This window comes from Talpa occidentalis, unplaced genomic scaffold (assembly GCF_014898055.3).
Source record: "Talpa occidentalis isolate TD23 unplaced genomic scaffold, MPIMG_talOcc4v2.1 talOcc4.14, whole genome shotgun sequence".
Classification (NCBI taxonomy): domain Eukaryota; kingdom Metazoa; phylum Chordata; class Mammalia; order Eulipotyphla; family Talpidae; genus Talpa; species Talpa occidentalis.
In genome coordinates, this window is record NW_023601433.1 from 26,544,208 (window position 1) to 26,567,146 (window position 22,939).

The window sequence follows — 22,939 nt, forward strand, 5'->3', positions numbered from 1 at the left end:
TCGAGGTAGGGATGGGCAGACCCTGGATGGGACCCCATTGGCATGCACAGCCCCTCCTGTGGCAGAGGGTGGGGAAGAAAAGAGGCCTGGGGAAGCCCAGCGCAGGTGAGCTCAGGGGCTGTGAGCACCATGGCCTGGACACCTTCTCCTCGTGATCCTCTCACTGCACAGGTGGGGACAGGCCTCCGAGACCCCGAACTGTCCCTTGGTCTGATTTAATCCCAATAGATCCTATTCCTATCTGGGATCGATGTTTATTTGGATTTGTCTTGTCTTGAGTCTGCAGGTGCCCTCTCCCAGACTGTGCTCAGCCACCCTCCCTCTCTGCGTCTCCTGGACCAACAGCCAGGCTCACCTGCAGCCTGAGCAGTGGATACAATGTTGGTAGTTTCAAGATACTCTGGTACCAACAGAAGCCAGGGAGCCCTCCCAGATGTCTCCGGAACTACAACACAGAATCAGAGAAGGACCAGGGCCCCTGGGTCCCCAGCTGGAGCCAAAGACGCCTCCGCCAATGCAGGCCTCCTGCTCACCTCGGGCCGCAGCCTGAGGATGAGGCCGACTACTACTGCAGTATATATCATGGAAACACAGACTCTTCACAGTGCTCCAGACCCAGGGGGAATTGAGACAAAATCCTACCCACTGCTCTGCTCTGCTCACAAAGGGAGCCTGGGGGGACCTTCCACACCCACATGGGTGGGCTCTCACCCTGCACAGACAGAGCCTCATACACATTCCTCAGCCCTGAGAGACCCTCAGGATCTGGCCTGCCCATGTCAGCAGGGACCGGGGCCCACAGCGCCCTTCCCTTGATGCCCCACGTTCAGTTCTCAACTCCGGGGAGGACTTAATCTTTGACTCCTCATCTTTGAATGGTCGGTCAGGGATTGTCTCCTTCATAGGTTTGGAGGATTAAATTATGTCATCATGTGAATTATGTCATGTGTGGCCCCCACAGCTGCCAAATTCATTGGCCCCACTCACCCACCTATTCCAGGAGCAGACACCCCAGGATGGCCTCTTCCCGATCCTCCTTGACTCCTGCTCTTTCCCTTCCCCCCGTTCCATGACTTACCCATCAAGGCAGGGAATGTAAAGAGAACTGGTTTTCATTTGAAAAATGGATAAAACCCAGGATCTATCAGATACGAGACAGTCGTGATGGACAGGGCGTGAATCTCTGGGTGTCAGCGCGGGTGTCTGCAGCCCCGACACAGGTTCTCTCCTCTCTCCCTGGGGATGGGGACACGGGACATGGAGACACACGTGGCCCAGCGTGGTGATAAGATTGGACAGTGCTGACCCCATCCTGACCACAAATGCCCACTGGGCTCTCCTCTCACATGGGTCCAGTCCCCTCTATTGTGCCGAGAACCTGGAGGTGAATCCCAACCACTCGGACATTGTGGACTCCAGGGGAGAAGCCCTGTGGGCGCAGACATGAGCAGAGTTGGACATTTTACAGATTTCAATGATGTTCTCATCCAACCCATGGGCCCCGAGGGGCTGCCAACTGTGCTCAGTGGGCAAGGAGACATGAAGACCCGCAAAGTGTGCATCTGTGAAAAGAAGGGGAAAGCAATGTATCCTCCAGAACTTTGTCTCAGCGTCCTCCTGTGTGTGATGTGGGGAGCGTGGGGGTGGAGAAAAACCTCAGGTGTTACAGTTTCATAAGTAAAGTGGCCCTTAGTTGAGTGACATGGAATATTCTGCAAAAAATGAGGGTTCTTGTAATTCCTGTTCACTTATTTCTATTCCATGTTCATGTCTAATATCAGTTCTTCATGGTATTTATTGATTAAGGCCTCTGATGCATTTTCCTTCTAGCTCATATCTCTACACTCAAATCTGTCTCCTCAGAATTTTTCTGGTTTCTTGTGACTATGATGGTGGAGTCTGAACAGCACCCCAGTGCTCCTCCCTCTTCCTGCCTGAGTGTTGGGGTCTCTAATATGGCAGTGGTTCACAGACTGCCCTTGGTCCCTTCTGGAGAAGACAGAGGCCTGGCCTCCCTTTCCTCCCTGCAGAGCCCACTCACCGCATGACCTTCTACACCTCTGATGACAAGGAGTAGCTTCGATTGTTTGGGCCCTTTGCACAGGTGGGATGTTGATGTGCAGTGAGCTGAGGCTGCTGTGCAGACACCTGGCTGTTGGTCTACAATGTGAGGGGTGCTAGGTGCAGAGGGTGAGCCCTGAGCCCAGCACTGACCAGGATGCCCACGTGTCCAGTAGCAGAGTCTGCTGTGTCCAGACCTTGCTCCTGGCCCCACAGCTGAATGCTTTGAGAGCTCCCCTTGTGCTGCAGAGGTCCCCCAACCCTACCAGGTGTAACACATTTCCTACCACTTCTGGGTATCTTTTTTCAACTGGATCCTCTAGAGGAGGGGCTTGTGCAGCCATCAAAAAGTAGAGTATTTGCATGGAGTCCTCTCACCTTCAGGAGGGGACATATAAGACTGCTGGTGGGCTCAGGTCTGGTGTGGGGTCAAGAATAGGACCTGGGGGAGCATCACCCCATGACCAAGGCTCCCCTCTCTTCACCATGCCTGCTCTCTGCACAAGAACTGCTCACAAGCAATTCTGGGAGATGACATCTACCTCCTCCTTGAGAACAGCACTGCTATTATTCATTGCACAATCGTTTAGGGACATTATTGCCGGGGACCAGCCTCCGACAAAACGTCTTGTCAGGGGTTCCTGAAAGGATGAGATGGCCTAGGCGAAAACGAAAGAACTGAAAACTTAAGGACTGAGGGGAAGGGAATGAGGTAGAATGAGGAGACACTGACACTTGGTGAGGTGCTAGTATCTTCTGCCGAGAGACTCAGCAGGTCTTTATTTATTTATTATTAGTAATAATAATAAGAAAATACATTATCAAGTGTAAAGCATAAACAATTAGTATATTATGTTTTCCATAGACTACTGGCCCCTACGGGTCTCAGCTAGACGACAGCTTTCAAGGTTAACAGATAATAAACCAAACCTAACATTAAAGCTACTTATTTTTTCATTCAGACAATTATTTAAAACAGTGAATAACCGCCAGTGCATCCCTATCAGCTAAAGCCTAAGCATCAAAGGACTATTTTTATTCATATGACCTTCAGCCGGAGACCAGCTGCAGTTCAGCTATCAGAACTTTTTCTACCTAGAAATTCCTTAACTCAAATAGTTTCATATTAAAAACTTTCCCAAGAAACTTCAAGAGAAAACAAAATAGAAGGACCTGCTATGATTATTGTATTGTAATGCTTGTCAGGCATATTCAATAAGTTGTCTTTCATTGTCAAGTAGGCCAAATTGTTTAATAATTAGTTTCTAATTTTCCATGCCGTTTATTTGCAATATACTGATGCATATAATATAGTGCCTAATGTACTTTTTTGGGAAATTTTTTCTTATTTATGACCAAGAACAGAAAGTGAAGGAATGTTACATCTTCAACCTCACGGTGTGAGGCACAAGGAATCTTCAGCCCCACGGTGTGAGGCCCTTTGGGCTTCGCTGCTTGCCAGTGTCTTATCTGGCTGGGGCATCAAGGCCTCCTGCAGCACCTCCCCCTTTTTTGTTTTTGGCCATCATTTGCATAGTTTGTAATTCAACACGTGTCTGATTGATAGCACAGAAAAGCAATTTAATAAACAATGGGAAGAGTATCAATATAATTATGGTGACAAGCAAAACAACACCTAAAGTAATAAATGATGGGAACCAGGCGGCCTTAGTGGTATAATGTTGCAAGGAAGCCAGGAAGGAAGCAGCAACTTCTGCAGGTGTGGAGGAGGGGGCATGAGCTAAACTAATTGCCTTAATATTTTTTTGCAGAGCAGTAAGGTCCAGGGAAACGTTTGTATTATTTCAAACACCCAGTAAATGATTTTTGACATTATTTTAAGAAACAGAAGAAGAGTTATAAACATGTGAAGTGACACAAATTTATTTGTAATCAGAAAGACATTTGGTAGTCAAATGTGTTTTTATGTGTTGAATTTGATTGCCAATATGTAAAAGTGATTTCTCAAGAACATTTAAACGAGCTTTAAACTTATTATCAATGTGGTCTTGGATAATTAAAGCGTGTGTGATGTTACGAGACAAATCATTAACATGGGAGGCAGTGTGAACTTGTTGCACGAGAGTAGTAGTAGAAACAGCAACAGAACTAATAATAGCAATAAGTGCCGTAATACCCAGTATAAGTGCCGCTACAAACCTTTTGGAGCGACGCAGTCCCTGTCCCACAAGCTGAAGAGTATACAGTCCAATGTCATCATACCACGGCTGTTGTAAGCTTACAGGGAGCATGACATAAGGAGGTTGATGTAAGATAACAAAAGTAGCTTTAGACAATGAGCCAACAGAGGTAATACAGTTGGTGAGAATGCAGTCAGTACAATTAACATGAAAAATATGGTGATGATAAGTAATGGTTAATAGTCTGGGGCCCTCAACAAGGAGGGTATAAGGGGGGCCCACACAAGCCCCTACGGTGGAAGCATTAACAGAATGTCCAGGTCGGCGAAAACGCACAGGTGAAGTGGCGGCAAGGAGGTGAAACAAGTCCGGGTATGCACGGGAACCATTTGAAGTGTTGACAATGTAGGCGGGAGTAATCCATCCCGCTGAATACCACCGGGTGACAGGTTCCAGAGGTGGAATGAAGTGATTCGACCGGTTGTAGATGAGAGCGTCCTGCAGGAGAAACCTATAGTCCTCGGGGACATTAGTGGCGGATGTACCTGCTCCAAGCACTGAAAAATCATAAACAGAAAGATTAGTCTGGTAAGGCTGGTAGCGAAGTCCTGCAGAGGGAAACGTACAAGTATGCCAAGTGGGAAATCCATGATCTCTGTCAATAGTATTCCGGGAGTCATCTGAGTTGTAAATTGAACAGGCTGGGAGAGTGGAGGACACTGAAACTCGAGCTATGTTTTTATTAGTGCTGCGAGGACCAAGGAGAGATAAAAGCAGTACCCATAAATCACGGTTAGGTCCGGAGGAGGAAGGCTTTTGGAGATCCTGTTTAAAAATACTTGTCATCAATAGGTAGGCAGCCAGGTAGTTGAGACTTTATATAGTCAAGATTAGATGTAAAACACATAGGAGGAGAATTCATGCATCCCTGAAAAGAAAAGTTATTAGTGCTTATAAACAAAACAAAAGAGTATGAATCGTCACCTAGTAAATCAGAATAATTAGTGAACACACTGGGCGAGGGAAATCCCCAAGGAGTGGGATAGAGAAAGAGGGGATCCAGGATGATGTGTGCATCTTGCTGTACAAGTAGCTGTCGAGCATTAGAGGTTAGGTTTCTGAGCAGATTTTAATTGTCATGATAAGACGTCTTACAAACCCGAAGGTGGTGCAGGGAAGATGATGATCTTCCAGCAGGGGATCTGGAGCAATGGCATCTTGGAGGAGGTGGATAGGGTCCCAGAGGGCTGCACCTATGCATCTTGGGGCGATGTGTCGGTGAAGGCTTTTGAAACATGGTGTCGGATCAGTCTGTCAGGAATCCAAATTGGGCCATTTGAATTCTGTGGAAAGATATAAGCATAGCCTCTCCCATTTGTTAATAACACATTAGGGCCTTTCCATGTTCCAGAAATGAGATTTTTCCACATAGCTTGAGGTTTAGAGTCCAGTTGGTCAGGATCCCAATGTCTATTAATTGTTGACATTCCCTTTACTGTAATGAACACAGTAAATGGAAGGGTACTCATCCCTAAAGGATGACAAAACCATATCCACAAATTTTTGACATCAAGTCGGACTGTTTTTCATGCCCTGAGGGAGAACTTTCTATTCATCCTATTGAAACAGCCTTTTAAAATTTACTGATGGGACACTAAATGCAAATCTTTTACAGTCTTGGGGATGTAAAGGGATGGTAAAAAAGCAATTTTGCAAATCAATAACAATAACATGTTCATCTTTAGGGATGGCCACAGGTGATGGTAAGCCTGGTTGCAAGCATTCCATATCTTGCATAGTAACATTTATTGCTCTTAAATCCTGTAACAGTCTCCATTTTCCTGATTTTTTTAACAATAAAAATTGGGGTATTTCATGGTCCTAAAATTAATTGATCTGTATTAATTGATCCTGTATTAGGTTTGTTACAACCTGTATTTTTTTCTTCTGTAAGAGGCCACTGCTCAACCCACACTGGTTTATTATCTTTCCAGGTGACTGGGTCGGCTGCAACTTGAGCAATGGCCCCTAGGTTAAATTTTGACCGTACCCCATACCGGCCTTAGCGCTTCTGGGAACTGGCTCAATTGGAGTTGTTTTCCCATAAAGATTTTTTTTTTAACCCTTGGTCAGGGTGAAAGCCCATTTGCAACATTTGTGATGTAACTATATTATTAGGGCTGAAAATTAATGTTTCTATTTGCGATAACACAGCTCTTCCCCATAATGTCATAGAAAGGGAAGGAATAAAATAAGGTTGAGAAGTCCCGGACACCTGTCCATTATTTTTATTTAAAATTTGAGAACTTTTTGCCACATTTTGTGCTGATCCCAGTCCAACCAAAGTAAAGGGCGTGGCTTTTGTGGGCCAGGTGTTAGGCTAATTATGCCCTGCTATGCAAGTAACATCAGCACGGTGTCTAACAATTCCTTAATTGCTTTTTTTTTTTTTTTAAATAGACATTACTAAAACTTTTAACAAATCATGATAGTGGTTTCTTTTTAGTAATCCAGAACACAAGGAGGTGTTTTGTGTGTTTGTCACCCCAAAATACTACTTTAAACATTGCAGTTTTTTAAAATTGACTTAAAAACAGTATAGCTTAGTTTTACTTGATAATGTTAATATGACAAAAAATTTACATATGTAAGTATATATATATATATATACACACACACACACTTTTTTAGTCAAGAAAAGAAAAACACTTTAAAGATACATTTAAACAGTAAATTGTTAATATTTAACATAACTTTAATGCATATATGCTTTGAATTTTATGATAAAACTTGAACTAGTTCTTGTATATCAAAAATTTTTGCTCATGATTTTAAAATTTGTTTTTATGAGAACTTATATAGGCGCCGTTTATGATTAGTCCTCCGGAGGTAAAAAACAAAACAAAACAAAAACACAAAAGCAGACACAAACAGACACAGAGATTTCTTGATATACATTTTAAATTTTGGCCATGTGTATATATTTAAGACATAGTTATTTTACCAATATGTGTGAAGATACTGAGGTTTAGAATTTTGCTCAAAAATGTCTGTATTACCACTTTATATTTTACCAGGTTAATTAGTTTTAACAAGAAACTTAACTTTTCACAGGTCCAATAAGTAAATTTAAAAGCTTTATTCAACCAATAAGTATTTTGTGTAGCTTGTTAGCAAGTCAAAAGTAACTCAACAGTTTTGCCTAAGACAATTTAGACTTTAAAATCAGAGAAACACAGGGAAATAGAACTATTTTTGTACAATGAACCAAAATAGTTTTTTTAAGGTGGACAATAGAAAAGTTTAGTCCCCCACAGCAGGAAGACAGTAGAGACCTGCCAGTGATCCCAACACTGGAGAAAAAGTCCAGGCAGCTGCTTGTTGAGATCAAGGGCAGCCCCCACCAGCCCATTGCAGGGGGTTTATATTATTTTAATAAAAACCTTTTAGTCATATTATAGTCATATAATCTTACATAGTCATATTTAACCATTTTCTATCACTTTACCAACTGTGAATGAACTTTGAATACTATTATTTAGAAATGCCTTATTTATTTATTTATTTTAAAAGAAACAACGGCAAAACTCCACCAGGGGGAACCTAGCCTCCTCCCCAAATAATTAACAGGAAAAGATTGGAGCATTTTTTCTTTTATTTAAGATTATGACACATTATCTCTTACTTGTTTTTGAGTTTTTATTTTTATCTCAACAATTTTAGCCAAGTCGGGGCTGGAAATTTGGGCTGGATTTTGGAATGGTCTCATAATTGGGAGCCGATGCCTCTGCAAAGAGGTCAGTACTAGCTCTAGAATCAAGTTTTGGCTTTTGAAAAACAATTTCACTATCCCAAGAATCCTGATCACTTTCTCTAATACTGTTTTGTTAATACGGGGCTGTCAGTTGAGTCCTCTTTGATGTCCTTTAGGCATGCAGACAGCCATAATTTTCTTCTGTCATTTTAGAAATCAAGAACAACACATCTCAACAAAATTTAGGAAACTAGCCAATTGTGCATGAGAGGTCTTAAGGCCTCTCTTAACAAGTATACTTAGATCAATAAAGAGTCCTCTTTCCTTAGACTCAATATGGCCCAATGCTTCTCAACGATAAGACACTCACTCGCCTTATCACGTAATAAGACACTCACTCGCCTTATTACGGTTCTGACTTACTGCTCCCCTCAAACCTGCTTTCTCTACAGGCGGGTATGCGCCCTACCCTATGGAGCAGATCCTAGCCATCCCCGCACGGGAAAGAAATCTTACCTTTCAAGTCCCTGCTCCGGGCGCCACTTGCCGGGGACCAGCCTCCGACAAAACGTCTTGTCAGGGGTTCCTGAAAGGATGAGATGGCCTAGGCGAAAACGAAAGAACTGAAAACTTAAGGACTGAGGGGAAGGGAATGAGGTAGAATGAGGAGACACTGACACTTGGTGAGGTGCTAGTATCTTCTGCCGAGAGACTCAGCAGGTCTTTATTTATTTATTATTAGTAATAATAATAAGAAAATACATTATCATGTGTAAAGCATAAACAATTAGTATATTATGTTTTCCATAGACTACTGGCCCCTACAGGTCTCAGCTAGACGACAGCTTTCAAGGTTAACAGATAATAAACCAAACCTAACATTAAAGCTACTTATTTTTTCATTCAGACAATTATTTAAAACAGTGAATAACCGCCAGTGCATCCCTATCAGCTAAAGCCTAAGCATCAAAGGACTATTTTTATTCATATGACCTTCAGCCGGAGACCAGCTGCAGTTCAGCTATCAGAACTTTTTCTACCTAGAAATTCCTTAACTCAAATAGTTTCATATTAAAAACTTTCCCAAGAAACTTCAAGAGAAAACAAAATAGAAGGACCTGCTATGATTATTGTATTGTAATGCTTGTCAGGCATATTCAATAAGTTGTCTTTCATTGTCAAGTAGGCCAAATTGTTTAATAATTAGTTTCTAATTTTCCATGCCGTTTATTTGCAATATACTGATGCATATAATATAGTGCCTAATGTACTTTTTTGGGAAATTTTTTCTTATTTATGACCAAGAACAGAAAGTGAAGGAATGTTACATCTTCAACCTCACGGTGTGAGGCACAAGGAATCTTCAGCCCCACGGTGTGAGGCCCTTTGGCTTCGGCCCCACGGTGTGAGGCCCTTTGGGCTTCGCTGCTTGCCAGTGTCTTATCTGGCTGGGGCATCAAGGCCTCCTGCAGCACATTATAAATGTCTGTACCTGCCAGAGCATAGAGCAATGCAGTGATATGGTGCTGAGGATTCTTGTCACATTCAGTGAGGTGGGGAGATGAGGGATAAGGAGGAAAATGTAACACCTTGAGTCTTATTGATGTTGCTTGAGGTAGGATGAGATGTGAATCAAGTTTTGGATAATTTGCATAGTTTTTCCTCCTAAAATGGCTCACAGTATTATTATCTATTCTTTTTACTGTCCAGGATGATAGGGGTGTGTGCTGCTGTGAATGATCCAGGGTCTCCGATACCCTGTGATTTCACAGATCCCAAATCAGGCCCTTCTCTCCCCCACAAAGAGGGCCATCACCTTGAGAACCATAGAAGGGACATATGAAGCCATGAGTGTGAGGGATGTAGGAGGTCTGAGAACAAGAAAGGGTTTGAGGTGTGTGAGGGGAAAGGGCAGACCCTGCAGCTCCCAAGGGGAGGCAGGTGGTGGGGTTCATGCCCAGAGCAGTGAGGGTCCTGAGGGGGTGAGCAGTTTCTGACCTGCCTGAGATGAAGGAGGAGGATCCTCTGAATGACTGAGGAGAGAATGTGAGATCACAGGTATTTGCTCAAGACCCCCAGAGTCTAGAGGTTTGGGGACTTTTGCAAGGGGAAAGCAGAGTAGAAAACGGGTGTGGTGAGGGAAATGGATTGTGGTTTCTGAATTCAGCTCTCCACACATTCCCGGCTATGTGAAAACATTAAACTCTCACTTTCATTTATTATTTAAACTATCATAGTGAGTAAGTCATACAGGAAAAATATTTATTTAAAATAAAACCAAATTGTATGTGTCCTGAGAAAAAATTCTAACAAATTATATGACACAGATATTGCAAAAGCCAAAATCATAAGATTACAAAGCTCCATGTGGTACTCAAGAAATATGTTACAGGTTTCACCGGCGTTAATTTTTCCGAAGACTTTCACTAAATCATTTCTAATTGGTAAACAATAGTAAATACATTTTGTATTTTCAAATTGTTGCTGAATTACCGACATTTCAATATGCCGTTGATGTCATTTCTAGGAATTTCCATTCTGTGACATTTCCCTGAGATTTCTCTAAAGCCCTTCACAGCTCGACCGGCCCATCCTCAATAGCACAGGATTTGATGCTCTTCTGGATCATTTAGCTTTTAGTATAATGTTCTCAAAATACTTCTGTAAGTACCTCTTTGCACCTCATTGACAGTACACAAATACAATGTATGGGAATCACAGTCCTAGGAATCAGAACATGGAACTGTGAATAGAGAAAGTTTCTCCTGAGCTGCAGACACCCATTGGGCTCTCAGAACTTTGGGCCAATGTGAGTGTTTGCCAAGAGACCAGCAGGGGGCGCTGTGGGACTGCCCAGTATTCTACACACACCAGGCAGTGAGGTCATTCAACACCAAGGAGCTTGGCCTAGGTCTAGGCCCTGTGCTCCCAGGTGGGAACTCAGGGCTGTGTTCTTTCTTGTGTGGCACAACTGCTGAGTAGGGACATGTGTATGGTGGCAGCAGGTGCTTCCTCACAGTGTTTTCCCAGGGGTGAAGAAACCTTGCTGTTCCTGAGTGTGGGTGTGAGCTGAGCTCCTGCACCAGGGCTCAGGGAGGGGCTGGGCAGTCACAGCTTGAAACATATTTGCATGCACAGCCCCTCCTGGGGCAGAGGGTGGAGGAGAAAAGGAGGCCTGGGGCAGCCCAGTGCCATGTGGGCTCAGGGAAGTGTGAGCACCATGGCCTGGACCCCTCTCCTCCTTGTTCTCCTCTCTCACTGCACAGGTAACTGAATTTGGGGCTGGGAAGTGCCCTGGGAAGATGCATGGGCCCCGGATAAGTCCTCTTGTTTCTAGACCCCAGCATCACCATCTCTGTGTCTCTCCTTCTTCCAGGATCCTGGGCCCAGTCTGTGCTGACACAGCCACAGTCAGTCTCTGGGAACCTGGGCCAGAGGGTCACCATCTCCTGCACTGGAAGCAGCTCCAACATCGGGGGTAGTTATGGTGTGGGCTGGCACCAACAGCTCCCCGGAACAGCCCCCAAAACCCTTATATATGGTACTAGCAGTCGACCCTCAGGGGTCCCTGATCGATTTTCGGGCTCCAGATCTGGCAGCACAGCCACCCTGACCATCGCTGGACTCCAGCCTGAGGACGAGGGTGATTATTACTGTGCAAATTGGGACAGCAGTCTGAGTGGTCACACAGTGTTCCAGGCCTGTGGGGAAGTGAGTCAAAAACCCTTTTTCTCTTCAGCCAAGAGCAGGTACCCCTGGCAGCTGCTGCTGAGGCTCAGCCAGGGTCTCTGCTCCTTCTGGGCTGCTGTTCTGGCCCAGGCTCCTCCAGGGCTCCTTCTGGCACAGGCCCCTCCCTCCCTCTGTCCTCAGAGTCACTCCCAGTAGCACATCCCTAGGTGAGGGGTCTTCAAAAAAAAGAGAATTTCCTTTGCCTCAGAATAATTTACTAGTTCTAAGGAGATTTGAATTAGTTTATTTTCTCTGAGTTTTCAATAAGTGAAACAAATCTGGGACTGTGAACCTGTCAAGGGGTCTCAGCACGACTTGGCTGCTCTGGAAGGATGGCCCACTGCAGTTTGCACCTGATTTTATTATTTGCTTAATTGAAAGAAAGGACTGGTTTTGTGTGATTTCCATCTCTGAGTTGGTCATACAGGAAATAACAACAAATAAAATTATTAAAAATTTAAAAAACTTTTCTGCTGAGATAAACATCTTTGTGAATACTCGAATTACCTAATTCACAACAAGCAAAAATGAAAACAACCAAAACTCTTCACCTGGATGTTTGTGACAGCTTTATGCATCCCAACACCCCACCCTCCACCGTGGGAAAAGCACAGGTGTCTCCTGTAGGTTGTACATTTAGGGCAAATTGAGAGGAATGAACTATCAGTCACAAGCATGGATGTTAATTTCAAATGGGTATTTCTTACAAAAGAATAATGTCTAGGGCTGCCCTGGTGGCGCAGCAGTTGAGCACTGTGTTGCAAAGCTGCCCACGGCCTCTGCAGCACCAGTTCGATCCCCGCCTGCCGGGAAAGGATCCCACATGGTGCGCAGACCTCTCCTGCTGCCCGCTGCTCCCCTCAGCAGTGTACTTCGTCAGTCTGCCTGCTCTGCTCGCCCCTCTGACTCTGGTGAATTCTCTTACCTTTCCACTCTTCTGACAGTGCCCAGTGCTTGTATGAATAAATAAATAAATCTTTAAAAAAAGAAAAAAAGAAAAAATATCTACAACATTACATAAAACAGTTTGTTATTCTATCACAACCTGTGAAAAGCACACTCCAGTGATGGGAAAGATGAGAACTGACAGGCGTGGGATGAGGGGCAGGGGTGAGTAGGTGAAGCAGAGCCATGCTGGCTTGAATGTCAAGAGAGGAATCCAATGAGTGCTTTCCACACAGCGAAGGTCATACGCTTGGCGTTGCCAGCACTTATGGGAAACTGTTGAATCCAAGGGCAAGTTAGGGAGAATTAGGCAGCCTCAGGGACAGTGCAGGTGGGGGCCTCGGGAGAATTAAGGAAGGCTTCAGAGATAAGGGCAGCAAGAGGACTGTAACTAATTCCACTGGGAATAATAAACATCCCAGGACTTAGTTCAACAGTGTTACCAAACGCCGGACTCAGTTTCCCTCAGCTAATAAAGGGAGGCGGAGTTTGGGAAAAGGAGAGGGGTTTAATTTGTTGACAAATGAGGAGGGCAGCAGACTCAGGTCTGAAAGACCACGGTCCTGCCCGTTGACAGAGTGCGGGGATATTCATGCAAGGGGGAGATGAGAAGGGGTCAGCACTGAGACCGGTGGGGCCAGCCTGTTTTTCCTTCAATAGCTGATGTTTGACTTTCTCTGCCCTAAAATGCAGGGGTGCTCATTTGGGAGACTGGGCCATAATGATAAATCTATCAAACAAGGGGAAGATGCAACAAATGGGAAACGACAAACCTGTTAGATAAGGAATGTGAAGATCCCCTGCTCAGTAGCAGAGTGAGACAACCGAGAACTAACCAATCACAAAGAGACTGGTGCAGCTTTAGAATAATGAGGGAAAGAAGGTCTATATTCCCTGAGACAGGACTCCACTTTGGCTTCCTTGCCCCTCCCTGGCCTGGTTTCATGGCCTGGGAGTCCTGCTTTATTTCTGTTCTGTTTCTCAATAAACTTTTTTTTCTCTAAACAAACCTGCCTCTTCTCGCTTGCTTGCCTGAGAGTCTGCGAAGTTCCTGCTGTGGCTTCGTGAGCCACCAACCCGTGGGGGTCTAGTGGCTGGGGCTCAGCACTGCACCTGCAGCCTGGGATCCGTTCCTGGCTGGGAGACTAGGCCTGACAATTCCGGTATCACTGTCATCATAACAGAAGCTAAATGTGCAGATTCAAACAATCTAGCAAGTCAGGGGCCAGGAAGGAGCGAGAATGTGACCGGCCTCCTGCCTGCAGGATGGACCATGAACCCACCTCCCTAAGTGTGAGGAGGAAGCTGCTGACTCGGCAAATTGGAATCCTGGAGACTGTGAAGAGGAGGGAGGAGCGTGTCCTGGAGCACCTGCGCTGGCAGATGAGGCTGTCCCTAGGGCCTGGTCTAGGATCGGATGTTTCTGGGCTGCACATGGCAGTTTAGTAATGAAGCAAATGGCTGTGAGTAGAGGAGCCAGAGATCTCTCTCCAGGACTGGAAGGTCACTGCACACACGGGGAAGAGCCCTGATGTGGAGTGGGGACCATCAGCGTGAGGCCATGTTTAGCTTCATGAGAAAGATGGTTCAGGAGTATTTACAGATATGCACACACACCTGGATAGGATGGTTACATCAATATTAATTCTATTTCAATTAAACTTTCCACTTCAATTCAACAGGTATGTTTTGAAAATATGCTACTGTTGCCCTGTTATACAGTGAAATATTTTTTAAAATAGGTATCTATTATCAAAGTCCGGATTAGTGATTTAATATATACTGTTTGTGCTGTCAGATGAGAGAGAAATCATGCCTGGTGTCTTGATATTGGTTTCTAAAATCTCTCTTCAGTGTAAGAGGAGGAATTCTTTGAGAGATGATGATTCTCAGAAGAAGCAAGAATCACACATGATGAACATGTTGCAGCCCGGTATTCCATAGAATAAAGAACCATGCAAACAAACACAGCTCACACATGTGCACACCTGCTAACTAAGATTTGTCAGGAGCACATGAGCGTGGGTGCAGGGCTGCCAGGGGCAAAACTAAACTGTCTGTGCAAACACACACTGGAGAAGTATTAGGTTATAAGACAAAGTATAACACAGGTATTCATGACCATCCTGCTAAAATGGTGAAATCTGTAACAGATGGGAGGTGGGGGAGAAAGAGACAAACTTTCCAAGAAGAACAGTGTCCAACAATAAATGTGAAAACATGACCCTGATGGACATGATCAGCAGAACCCCACAGGCTGAATGTGGACACATCAGAACAGGGGACTCTGACACTGTCACAGCCAGGAGGAGCCCAAAGGAGCTCCGTGAAAGCTGTGGGTAGGGAACCTGGCTGAGACCTTAGAGCAGAATATGCTATTCAGCAAGGAGTAAGGAAATCTTTATACAATGTGGCAATGGTTAGGCTTTGTGCTCTGTTCCCAAGTTCTTGTTATGACACCCCTCCCCCCCCAAAAAAAAATCTTTCCATAAGAAGTGATCTTAACTGAAAAAGGGATGCTGACATACTCTTAGTGAAGATGAGGCCTGTAGTGGGGTTCCCTGGTGCAGTGGGACTGGAGCCCTTTAAAAGAGACCCTTGAGAAGAAACGAGCACACAAGGAGACTCCAGGTGAGGTTGGAGTCCTGCTGCCTCAGGTGAAAGAACTCCAGGTAGCCAGGCCAGAGGTCAGGACCAGATCCCCCCAGGTTTTCATGGGGTCGAGCAGGTGCAGGCAGAGCTCACAGGTGAGTGAGCTGTGCCAGGTGCCCAGGTAGGAGAGGGGCAGTGGGGATGCTAGGGGAGAATCTGCCATATGGGGAGGGGATCGTGAGCCCCCAGATGTTGATGGAGGGGTGACTGTCTCAGCCTCACTCTCAGGTGTCACTGTGCTTGGCCAGGTCTTCAGGTGGGCTGGAAATCATGGGGTCCTGAGGCCCATAGAATGGCCGCACAGGGGGGTGAGTCACCTGGGCATCAGGAAAAGGTGACTTATGGGGGCTGAGGTCGTGGAGCCCAGAGTACCTCCCAAAGAGGGGTGAGGGCAGGGGATGTGCCACCTACAAGAAATAGATACTTCATAGGGTGTGTCTTGAAGTCTCTGTGCCCCAGTGTTATGGACACAGTTACAGACACCATGGCCTGGCAGGACAAGCAATAGAGACCCCAGGCACTCGGGAGAGAGGCGGATCCCAAGCACAGGAGCAGCCTGGATCAGTTGAACTTCAGGTGGCTGAAAAATCTGTCAGAAAGTAACATCGGTCATGGATTTCATTTCATAACTTACAAATTATAAGTATAAATTACAGGTTCACCTTCTAGAGAACATCAGGGACGTGGTATTAAATGAAAACTGAGTCAGGTAACACTCGATGGTGGGGGTAGAGGGGAAGAGTTACAGGAAATTGTGTAATAACCTCTTAGGTGCTTATGTACTCAGAAATTTCGTGTAAACTTTCCCCATTAGAGAGCCAGTCACTATCCAGGCCGGAGAAAATCACAAAGATGTGGTAGATTAGAAACATAACTGACCACTCTGACCTTAAGATTTTATTAAAAGATTGTAGGACAGCTAAGTTTTTTTTGTTTTGTTTTGTTTTATTTTGTTTTCAGATACAGAACATCTTTTATTTATTTTTTTAAATAATAAATTTTATTTTTATATTCCCCATACAATTGCAACCACCCATTCTGACCCCAATCTCTCCCCTCCCACCCCCCACCCCCAAAAAGTGTCTCTGGTTCATAGTTTTTTGTTGATTTTGATTTTCACTTTCTTATAGTTATTCATTTTCCTGGTCCCTTATTTAAGTTATCTAGATTCCTGCTATGAGTGAGACCATCCGGTATTTTTCTTTTTCTTTCTGGGTTATTTCGCTGAGCATGATCCCTTCCAGCGCCATCCATGTTGCTGCAAATTGCATGTGTTTATCTTTTTTGAATGCTGAGTAATATTCCATGGTATATATGTACCACATCTTCTTGATCCAGTCATCTATTTTTTGGGCATTTGGGCTGTTTCCAAAGCTTAGCTATTGTAAATAGTGCTGCTATAAACACAGTGGTGCAGGTGTTCTTTGGAATTGATGTTTCTGTGTCCTTTGGGTAAATACCTAGGAGTGGAATTGCTGGATCATATGGAAACTCTATGTTTAGTAGGTCCAGAAATCTCCACACCGCTCTCCATAGTGGTTGGACCAGTTTGCACTCCCACCAACAGTGCAGGAGAGTTCCTTTTTCTCCACAATCTCGCCAACATTTGTTGTTGCTAGTTTTTTTAATATGTGCCATTCTCACTGGTGTGAGATGGTATCTCATTGTAGTTTTGATTTGCATTTCCCTGATTACAAGTGATGTTGAACATTTTTTCATATGCCTGTTGGCCATTTGCATTTCCTCTTCAGAGAAGTTTCTTTTTAGCTCTTCTGATCATTTTTTGACTGGATTATTTTCTTTGTTTTTGTTGAGTCTCATCAGCTCTTTGCAGATTTTTGTGATCAGTCCTTTATCATTAGTGTTGGGTGCAAAAATGTTCTCCCAGTTGGTGGGGTTTCTCTTTGTTTTTGTTATTGTCTCTTTTGCTGTGCAGAAGCTCTTTAATTTGATGTAGTCCCAGCTGTTTATCTTTTTCTTCACTATCACTGCTTTGGGTGATGTGTCTAAAGATGTCTTTGATGTGAATATCACGAAGAGTTTCGCCTATGTTTCCTTCTATGTATTTTATGGTTTCAGGTCTTATGTCTAGTTTTTTAATCCATTTTGAGTTGATTTTTGTGTATGGTGTGAGGTAGTAGTCAAGCTTCATTCTTTTGCATGTAGCGACCCAGTTTTCCCAGCACCATTTATTGAACAAACTTTTTTGCTCCAATGTATAGTCTTTGCTCCTTTGTCAAAGATTAGTTGATCATAAATCTGTGGGGTTATTTCTGGATTTTCTATTCGATTCCATTGGTCTGTATGTCTGTTCTTGTTCCAATACCATGCAGTTTTGATGATTATGGCTTTGTAGTATAGTTTGAAGTCTGGGAGAGTGATGCCTCCATTCCCTTCTTTGGTTTTCAGAGAGCTTTGGCTATTTGGGGTTTTTTGTGATTCCATATGAATTTCATCAATAATTGTTCCATTTATTTGAAGAATGACATTGAAATTTTGATTGGAATAGCATTGAATCTGTATATTGCTTTTGGAAGGATGGCCATTTTAATAATGTTTATTCTTCCAATCCATGAGCAGGGGATGTCTTTCCATTTCTTTGTGTCTTCTTCTATTTCTTTTAACAGTGTTTTATAGTTTTCTTTGTATAGGTCCTTTACCTCTTTTGTTAGATTTATTCCCAAATATTTGATTTTTTTTGTTTCAATAATAAAAGGGATGTTTTTTTTATTTCTTCTTCTTCAGATTTATTGTTTGTGTATAGGAAGGCTACTGACTTTCGCGTGTTGATTTTTTGTCCTGCCACTTTACTGAACTGATTGATGAGTTGAATTTGTTTTTCTGTGGAGTTTTTGGGGTTCTCTATGTATATTATCATATCATCTGCAAATAGTGATAGTTTGACTTCTTCTTTTCCTATTTGGATTCCTTGTATGTCTTTCTCTTGCCTTATTGCTCTGGCTAGGACTTCCAGTATTATATTGAAAAGCAGTGGTGAGAGTGGACATCCTTGTCTTGTTCCAGATCTTAATGGAATTGCTTTCAGCTTTTCACCATTGAGAATGATACTGGCTGTTGGCTTGTCATAGATGGCCTTTATGATGTTGAGGTATGTTCCTGGTATCCCAAGAATTTTAAGGGCTTTTTTCATGAATGGGTGTTGCACTTTGTCGAAAGCTTTCTCAGCATCTGTTGATATTATCATATGGTTTTTATATTTCTTTTTGTTGATGTGTTGGATAATGTTGATTGATTTTCAGATGTTAAATCATCCTTGTGTCCCTGGAATGAATCCTACTTGGTTGTGGTGAATTATCTTATGGATACATTGTTGGATTCTGATAGCTAAAATTTTATTGAGGATTTTTGCATCAGTGTTCATTAGGGAGATTGGCCTGTAGTTTTCTTTTTTTGTGTTGTCCTTGTTCGGTTTTGGTATTAGTGTAATGTTGGCTTCATAGAACGTATTTGGTATTGTCCCTTCCTTCTCAATTTTTTGGAAGAGTTTGTGAAGGATAGGCACTTATTCGTCTCTGAATGTTTGGTAGAATTCATTTGTAAATACATCAGGTCCTGGGCTTTTGTTTTCGGGGAGGTTTTTGATTACCATTTCAATTTTGCTGCTTGTAACTGGTCTGTTTAGGTGTTCTATTTCTTCTTTATCTAGCTTTGGGTGATTGTAGAGTTGTAGGAATTTGTCCATCTCCTCTAGATTGTTGAACTTGTTTCCATATAACTGTTCATAGTAGTTACTGATTATTCTTTTGATTTCTGCTGTGTCCGTTGTGATTTCTCCTCTTTCATTTATGATCCTGTTTATTTGTGCTTTTTCCCATTTTTCCTTTGTGAGCCTGGCTAGGGGTTTGTCTATTTTATTGATTTTTTCAAAGAAACAGCTCTTGGTTTCATTGATATTTTGGATTGTTTTTTTAGTTTCAATTTCATTTATTTCTGCTTTGGTTTTTATTATTTCTTTTCTTCTACTGGTTTTGGGGTTTTTTTGTTGTTCTTTTTCTAGATCATTGAGCTTTGAGATTAGGTTGTTTCTTTGAGTTCTTTCTTGTTTCTTGATGTGAGCTTCTATTGCTATATATTTTCCTCTTATTACTGCTTTTGCTGCATCTCATACATTTAGGATATTGGTGTCCTCCTTGTCATTCAATTCAAAGAATTTTTTAATTTCTTTTTTGATCTCCTCATTAGTCCAGTGGTCTTCCAGTAGTGTGGTTTTTAATCTCCATGAGGTAGGAAAGTTCCTTGTCTTCTTTTTATAGTTTATTTCTAGTTTGATGTCTTCATGGTCAGAAAAGATGGTTGGTATGATTTCAATCTTGGTGTATCTGTTGATGTTTGTCTTGTGCCCCAGTATGTGATCGATCCTGGAGAATGATATGTGTGCGCTTGAGAAAAATGTGTATTCCGTTTTTTGGGGGTTTAGTGTTCTACAGATGTCTGTTAAGCCCAAATGCTCTAGGTCCTTATTTAGAGCTTTAGTTTCTTTACTTATTTTTTGTCTTGTTGATCTATCCATTGTTGATAGTGGTGTGTTGAAGTCTCCCACTACGTATGTGTTTTCTCTGATGTCTGTTTTCAGAGATGACAACAGTTTTCTGATATATTTTGGTGCTCCTTCATTTGGTGAGTATATGTTAATGAGTGTTATTTCTTCTTGAAGTATTGTCTGCCTGATCATAATGTAGTGACCATTGGAGTCTCTTTTTATTTTTTTGAGTTTGAAATCTGTTTTATCTGATATAAGTATAGCTGTTCCTGCTTTCTTTTTTGGTCCATTTGCTTGTAGGATTGTTTTCCATCCTTTAACTTGGAGTCTGTTTTTATCTTTTGTAGCTAAATGTGTTTCCTGGAGACAGCAAAAGGTTGGGTTTTTTTCTTAATCCAGGCTGCAACTTTGTGTCTTTTTATTGAAGAGTTTATTTCATTTACATTTAGAGTTAATATTGATATGTTAGCATCTGTATTTGCCATTGTGTTTGTCTTTCCTTTGATTTTATTTATTTATTCTTTTAATAACTTTTTTTTTTTGGCCTTCTTTCGTTGTTATTCGTCCCTCTGAGATTCTGGCCTTAGGATTCCTTGTATTATTTTTTGGAGTGGGGGTTTAGTCGTAATGAAATTCCAGAGTTTCTGTTTGTCTGGGAAAGTCCTTATTCTTTCTTCATAGAGGAAGGAGAGCTTTGCAGGATAGAGTATTCTTGGTTGGCATCTGTTTTCTTGGAGTCTGTTGACTATGTCCCTCCACTCTCTCCTTGCCCGTAATGTTTCTTCAGAGAAGTCTGATGTCAGCCTGATTAGTTTTCCTTTGAATGCTATCTGTTTCTTCCCTCTTGTCAGCTTCATTATTTTTTCCTTGTCCTGGATTCTTGGGAGCTTTACTATTATGTGTCTTGCTGTATTTTTCCTTTCATCGTGGAAGTTTGGTGTTCTTCTTGCTTCTTGTATATCAATTTTCAGCTCCTTCTTCACATTTGGGAAGTTCTCTTCAATTATCTCTTTGAATATTTTCTCTGTTCCTACATCTCTCTCCTCTCCTTCTGATATTCCTATAACTCTTATCTTTCCTTTCCTCATGGAGTCAGATAGTTCCCAAAGTCTTTTTTCATTCTTTTTCCTTCGTACTTCTGTTTACTTTTCTGTTTTGGTTCTTTTTATTTCTGTGTCTTCAAGAGTACTTATTCGTTCTTCCATTTCATCTATTCTGCTTTCGTTGCTTTTCCCAGAGTTCTTTTGTTCCTCCATTAATTCTTTGATCTCCTGCGTATCTTTTGCTTACCTCTTTAGGGACTCAATTTCCTTCTTCTGATCATTGTTTTCCTTTATGAGTTCTGTCATTTTTTTAATCACGGCAATTTTAAATTATCTTTCTGGAAGGCTCAGAAGTTCTTCCAAGTTACTGTCGTTGCAATCTGGGGGTGGTTTTCTTTTTGTGGTGTGCTTTTTCCCTGAGGAGTTGTTAGGTTGTGTGTGGTTCTTCTACTCCCTACTGTCTGTTTTCTAATTTGTCATATGCATTGGCACACTGTGTTGCTGGGACTGGCCGGCATTTTGGCTGAGCTTCTCTGCTCCCCTCTGGCTCCTCCAGGAGCCATCTGTCAGTTTCAAGCAGTCTTTACTGAAGAAAGTTCCCTTTTCTAAAATGCCGATGTGGGGACACACTCCCCTGTGCACTTGGTCTGCCCCGGCGGTGGGTTCCCGCTCCCCCTCTGGGTTTGTTTTTTTTTTTTTTATAGAGGCATGTTATTTATTTATTTATTTGTTTGTTTGTTTGTTTGTTTGTTTTATACATGCACTGGGTACAGTCAGAAGTGCAGGAGGGTGAGAGAATTCACCAGAGCCAGAGCGGGGAGCAGAGCAGGCAGAAGGACTGAAGTACACTGCTGAGAGGAGCAGCGGGCGGCAGGAGAGGTCTGCGCGCCATGTGGGACCCTCCTCCGGTGGCCGGGGAGCAGCCGGGGATCGAACTGGTGCCGCAGAGGCCGCGGGCAGCTTCGCAACCCAGCGCTCAACCGTTGCGCCACCGGGGAGGCCCTCCCCCTCTGGGTTTGGACTGCAGGCCATAAGGGGCCTGGCGTGGGCGAGCTTCCCCGCTCACCTCTGGCTCCTGAGGGAGCCTTCTGCAGGCAGTCTTTACTGAAGAAATGTCCCTGTTCTAAAATGGCGATGCAGGACGTACTCCCTGCACTTCCGGTCTCAGGCACACTCTTCTGTGTGCCCGGTCTGCCCCTGCTGTGGGTGCCCACTCACCCTGTGGGCTCAGACTGCTGGTCTGAAGGGGCCTGGGGTGGGCTATTTTCCCAGCTGGCCATGGGTTCCTCCACGAGCCTTCTGCCTGTTTCAAGCAGTCTTTTCTGAAGAAAGGTCCCTGTTCTATGGGGTGTTAGTGACTTTTTTTCTGGTCGCTAGGTGGCACCAGAGATCTCTCCTATTGTTCTTGGGGAGCTGTTTTTTTTTTCACCCCAAGGGACAGAGAACAGAGTGGGAATGGTAGGGAAAACCTCAACAGCTTTGGGGTGTTGTGGCTGCCTTGTGCCCCACCGACATGGAGGACCCACACCCCAAATTTCGTGCCCCAGGCCTCAGTTCCAAAGCCCTCAGGTCCAGGATGCGGGCTGTAGCCCAGTTCAGTGGCCGCAGGAATGGCGCCTTTTGCACCCTCTCCCGTGTCTGGGCGCCTGGTTTCTGATTACTCAGTGAGGGACTTTCACCTCAGTGAGGGCCCCCGTGCGACTCCCCGTAAGCCTAGGTCGCAGGCGCGGGGACCTGGGCAGCCGTGATCCGTGTTTGCTTTTCAAGCGCGCCGCTTTTCCGCACAAGCTTACCTGCTGGCCCAGGGCTGTGTGCGGGTCTCCCGGGTTCTCTATTGTTCTCTAATGGCGCCCAGAGCCGTTCACTCACCACCGTGGCAAATCCTGCAGGGTTCTCCACAGCTCCAGTTCACGGGGTGTGGTGGCTGAAATAGTTCCTTTCCACTCACAGTCCCGCTTGATGCGTAGTTTGTTCTTGTTGGTCGTTTTAGTTTGTTTTTTTCCTCCTTTCTGTTGGTCGGAGAGTGCCGACTTTGTGGGTGGGGGAGGGGAGCAGGGTTCTGCGCTTTCCTACCTTCTAGTCCTCTTTTATGGCAACTTTCTTCTTCGGGTAG

At 43.7% G+C, this 22,939-nt stretch overlaps 1 protein-coding gene across 7 annotated transcripts; it reads right to left on the minus strand.

The window, feature by feature from the left end:
• Positions 1 to 2,891: 2,891 nt before the first annotated feature.
• Positions 2,892 to 9,425, minus strand: LOC119244467 (uncharacterized). 7 transcript variants are annotated; one of them, XM_054694877.1, is made up of 3 exons: positions 8,473 to 9,425; positions 5,358 to 5,513; positions 2,892 to 4,759 (listed from the first exon to the last, which is right to left on the minus strand). In XM_054694877.1, the coding sequence occupies exons 2-3, from the start codon at positions 5,497 to 5,499 to the stop codon at positions 3,945 to 3,947; spliced, it is 957 nt and encodes a 318-aa protein (XP_054550852.1). In that variant the 5' UTR covers positions 5,500 to 5,513; positions 8,473 to 9,425; the 3' UTR covers positions 2,892 to 3,944. The 7 variants fall into 7 exon arrangements, 5 of the variants coding, with proteins under 5 accessions (XP_054550852.1, XP_054550849.1, XP_054550847.1 ...); XR_005125053.2 differs by lacking the exon at positions 8,473 to 9,425 and having other exon boundaries at positions 5,362 to 7,396; XR_008551748.1 differs by lacking the exon at positions 8,473 to 9,425 and having other exon boundaries at positions 4,983 to 7,396.
• Positions 9,426 to 22,939: the final 13,514 nt, after the last annotated feature.

What these genes read in the sequence shown, in the direction of transcription:
- LOC119244467 (XM_054694874.1), bottom strand. Translation starts at nt 5,048, where the DNA reads ATGACAAGTATTTTTAAACAGGATCTCCAAAAGCCTTCCTCCTCCGGA.